This window comes from Hyposmocoma kahamanoa, unplaced genomic scaffold, assembly GCF_003589595.1.
Source record: "Hyposmocoma kahamanoa isolate Upper Pololo Valley unplaced genomic scaffold, ASM358959v1 232, whole genome shotgun sequence".
In the NCBI taxonomy this organism is placed as follows: Eukaryota; Metazoa; Arthropoda; class Insecta; order Lepidoptera; family Cosmopterigidae; genus Hyposmocoma; species Hyposmocoma kahamanoa.
In genome coordinates this window covers 3,968,125-3,972,412 of record NW_020653750.1, presented here as the reverse complement: position 1 = coordinate 3,972,412, position 4,288 = coordinate 3,968,125, and the positions used below count along the sequence as shown (strand labels likewise).

The following is a 4,288-nucleotide window of genomic DNA, read 5'->3' as shown; positions in this document are numbered from 1 at the left end:
GGCGGTAAGGACCACTTTGGGAAACTATGATGTTGAGCTTAGCGTCTCTTAGATAATTTTATTTTGTAACCAATTTAACATTAAAAGTTAGTAGGTAACAAACACATCATAAAACATTGGTGTGGAAAAGAAAACCCGTATTTTGATTTAACTTCAATGTTTGACTAAAAAAATTCGGTAAAAAGCACTTACTTGAGCATAATTAAAATTGAAAGTGTCATCGTTGACAAAGAAGCTCTTGATTGAGTTAAGATAGACCAACACCTCCTCAAACTGCCCGGCGAGGAAGTAGAAGGAGGCCATGCACTGCCGGCCGGGAATCGTATCGCACTCGGACGCTGAATTGCCCACCAGGTGGTAACTTTGTTGAGCTAGCTTTATTTGTTCGTCCTGCCCCAAACGTGTTAAAATATTTTATTATTATGCATTATTTTTTTTTATAGTTTGAAATGTTTTTTCGTTAGTATTGTTCTAAGCGCACTGTCGCTTTATTATTAATAATCGTTTTAATTTTTGAAGTCAGATTTTCTTAGTCAATAATAAAGGAGTATTATATTTTACAAGATCAATATGACTTAACACAATTTTACTCACATCGCCACTCTCATTGTACAAGCTAACAGCAACAACGCCACGTAGAATGTAGTGTAGCGGCGAGGTAGCTTGAAGCGGCTCGAGCAGTGCCCGCGCCTCGAGGGGTTCGCGCGTGCGCAGGCGATACCCTGCCAAGTTCAGCCGAGCTTCCGGCACCACGTCTATTAGCTCTGGTAGAGTCTATCATGAATAATGAAGTATTCATATTTTCAATGATTCAGGTGGACTTTTTTGATATAGACATTAAGTCAAATCTGTTACGTGTGTCAGATCTACGTACTTTCAAAGCTCCTTCTCCGTTTCTAAACACAACGAGATTGTGTTTAACCAAGTCCTGTCCGAAAGTGTGTTGTTCAGACGATATCTGCTTTAGCTCGTTTTCAGCTGCTTTGCCGTTGTATAGTCTGAAATATTAATCGTAATCCCTATTATTTGTTATTACCTACAGTACAATAAATGTTATATGTATTATATTTACGAATTACTAATGACTATATCAAATAATATTAATATATGGTTGAAAATAAAATACGTGAAAAATAATTATATAATTAAGTCTTCACTTGCACAAACATTCAAAATACATACATACAAAACTGGTCAAATAATACGAATAATTATTGGTTCCTTTTCAATTAAAAAATATTGCATGCAACCCTGAAGGAAATTATTACAACTATAAGAATACTTACCATGGTACATATTATTCTCCCTTTCAATAAAATTAATAAAAATTCAAATATGTATGTTTTTATAATTATTACTAACTATCACAATCTACAAAACACAACCAAAAGTATTTTACATTGTTCTCGTACCTGAATAAATTGCACGCCTTCAAGTTGCTAGCGACGGTAGAAGTAGGATGGTGTGTTAGGTACACTCCCAGAACTTCTTGTGAGACGTCGTAGTAGTCTAATTTATAGTAGCACAAAGCTACGTACACGTTCAGAGCCATGTAGGTGCTGATAAAAACAAAATAATAACTCTACAACACGTCGATACATTTCTCTATTGGCTATATTCAGGGCGGGGCAGTGTTCGAATTACTTGTAATTGAAAAACATAATTGTAATACAAGCACAAAATACGTTTTTTTTAATAATAAATTGAGCATTTGACCTCTATCTCACCTGACGAAAAGTGACAATAAGGTCGACGATGGAGCATGCACACTAAATAACGCCTATTCCCTCTCGCCTTAAAAAAGCCCAAGTTATAGTGTGTAGGGAATAAGTCGACAGACAAGGAATTTCACTCCATAGCCGTTCGCCATACCTACAAATCGTATCGCTTCGTGCGAATCTTTGGGATATACACATGGTAGAGTAATGTATAATAATTGAACCCCAGCCTACATCTAGTCCTAGTATGTATATATATATACATATATATATACACATATATATAAAATAACAATTTTTTTTTATTTGGTTTAATAATTTATTAATTTATTTAATTCTTGCAGTTTCATCGCTAACTCTCCGTAATATCTCTTGAAGATTTGCGATAAGCAGCAACGTTACGGCGGTGTTAAAGGCTTTCCAATTTTGCCTCTACTAAATCATACTATATAAATTTTATTTTTTAGTTATTACCTAAAATATATTTTGAATTTTGTATTCCTAAAATATGATAATAATGTATTTTGAAATATGTTTCTAATACTTTCGTGGTGATGATTGCATGTAAAATAACTGAAGTGTAAATTATTTTGTATTTTAAATACATATGACAGTATTTTTATAATTTATATTTTAATTATGACCGTATGTTTTTGCCCAGCTCTGATTATAATCTACTGAATCTACAAAGGTCTTTAAAAAAGAGTATACATTTATGTAAATATTCCATAAAACTCATCGACAAAACGTCGATAAGGCATCGACTCTGAAATATAGAAAAAACAATAAAATGGCAAGGGACATAGAGACCTACGTATAACACGGAAGGAATAATAGTTCAGTAAGTAACCACGAAAGCTTCAAAATTATACTACAAATATTTTATTTCATGTCTTATTACGCAAATATATGGAAATACGAATGTGAGTTGTAATTATTATGTTTACGTTTTTACCTTTTTGTTGAATGAATTAGAGTTGATTGCTAGCAACAAAAGTTAGCAGATCATTCAAAAGATCTATTCTAAAGCTCTGATTGTGAATAAGTTTATAATTTAAAATACTTGACTTAATTGATTAGTCCTTAGGTTTAAATTATCCACTTCGTATTTACATTTGTCTATAATACTACAAATATCAACAGTTATAACCGACTACAGTTTACTGACATTGGATGTAATTTACCCAGGTGTGATAATATGAGACAGAACTTTGGTCCAATTTAAGTCATCATTTTCATATCTTTTGTATCTGTAAGAAAATATTGCTTTTTGGGGAAAAATTGATATGAAATATACAATATATATATATAACTGCTAAAGATTGCCTTTTTTATGACACGAAGTGACGGGACGACCATGTCGTGCGCCTGATGGTAAGCGACACGCCTGTCCATAGCAATTACAGTGCCACTCAGGGCTTTGCACCGCAAAGATCTAAGGGGCACTACCCATGCGCCCGTCACCCTGAGACATAAGACAGTAACGCTGACATTACCGCTTGGTGGCAGAAGCAGGTAAGGTCGCCTAAAATGAATTGACAGTGAAGTAGTAAGGTAGTTAGCCTTAATGATACGAGCAATGTGTACCGTCGATCCAATAGTAACTTCTTATAAACGTCGATAGCTTCTTGGTAGTGCGCCCGCAAGTAATGCACAGAAGCCAAACTGAGTTGGTCTTCGGGCATGTCACGGAGGGTAGAATGCGCTCGCATCAAAGACTCCTCATCGCCCAGCTTGTGGGCTAAGTGGAATTGAAGACGGGTCTGCAGAAATCATAAAGTGAGGCATTAATAACGCCATCGTCAACATAAATGATTTTTTTTTATTTTAGTTATTAATTTTGTATGAAAAAAAACTTTTTATTAAATTTGACCCACTTCTGCTGTCCCAAATTTTTAATCTCATAAAATGAAATAATCCCTACATGAAACTGAGTCGATCAGTACTAAAAAAATTTGATCAATTTTATTCATTTTTATGGACAACTCATACTTACCAAATAATAAATGATTTAATTTGATTTGATTAATAATAGACTATACCATTATATTTTTATTCAATTAAAAGATAGTTTTATTACTTTATTTATAGCAGCTTTGTTATTTGGTTAAGTTATTGTTACCCCTTACAGTAGGAAAACTAAAGCCTCTCTACGAATGTCACATCAAATGTATGGGAGCCTTAGAATAATAACGCATAGAATGATAGTTTCATTTCAAACGAACTGTCACAAGTGAGGCAAAAACCAAATTCATGTAGGCGTAAGCAACTTGTAACTACGCTCGTCGGCACGCACACAAATGTACAAATAATGATGCCATGGAATAACATTTCCCTCAAAAGTGGGGAAATTGTATCTTGTTTAACTCATCATTAAGTTAAAGGTGCCTACAGATTTGCCCGACATTGTCGATCAGGTGCCTACAGATGTGCTCGGTTTTGTCGATGAAAAACGAATATAGCACTTATTTGTAAATCCAAGATGGCGGACACGATTTTTAAAAATATGCTATATGGGTATCCTTTTCGAGGTATTTGGGGATGCTCATTACGAATATGGCACTCATTTC

The 4,288-nt window shown here is 34.2% G+C and overlaps 1 protein-coding gene across 1 annotated transcript in view; it reads right to left on the bottom strand.

The window, feature by feature from the left end:
- Positions 1 to 4,288, bottom strand: part of LOC113228620 (intraflagellar transport protein 56) — a 10,372-nt gene that overhangs the window by 2,202 nt on the left and 3,882 nt on the right. The window contains exons 6-11 of the mRNA XM_026461974.1: positions 3,306 to 3,481; positions 2,903 to 2,968; positions 1,413 to 1,559; positions 875 to 998; positions 595 to 774; positions 193 to 390 (exon numbers count right to left, since the gene is read on the bottom strand). Coding sequence (XP_026317759.1) covers positions 193 to 390; positions 595 to 774; positions 875 to 998; positions 1,413 to 1,559; positions 2,903 to 2,968; positions 3,306 to 3,481 — 891 coding nt within the window. The remainder of the gene's footprint in view (positions 1 to 192; positions 391 to 594; positions 775 to 874; positions 999 to 1,412; positions 1,560 to 2,902; positions 2,969 to 3,305; positions 3,482 to 4,288) is intronic.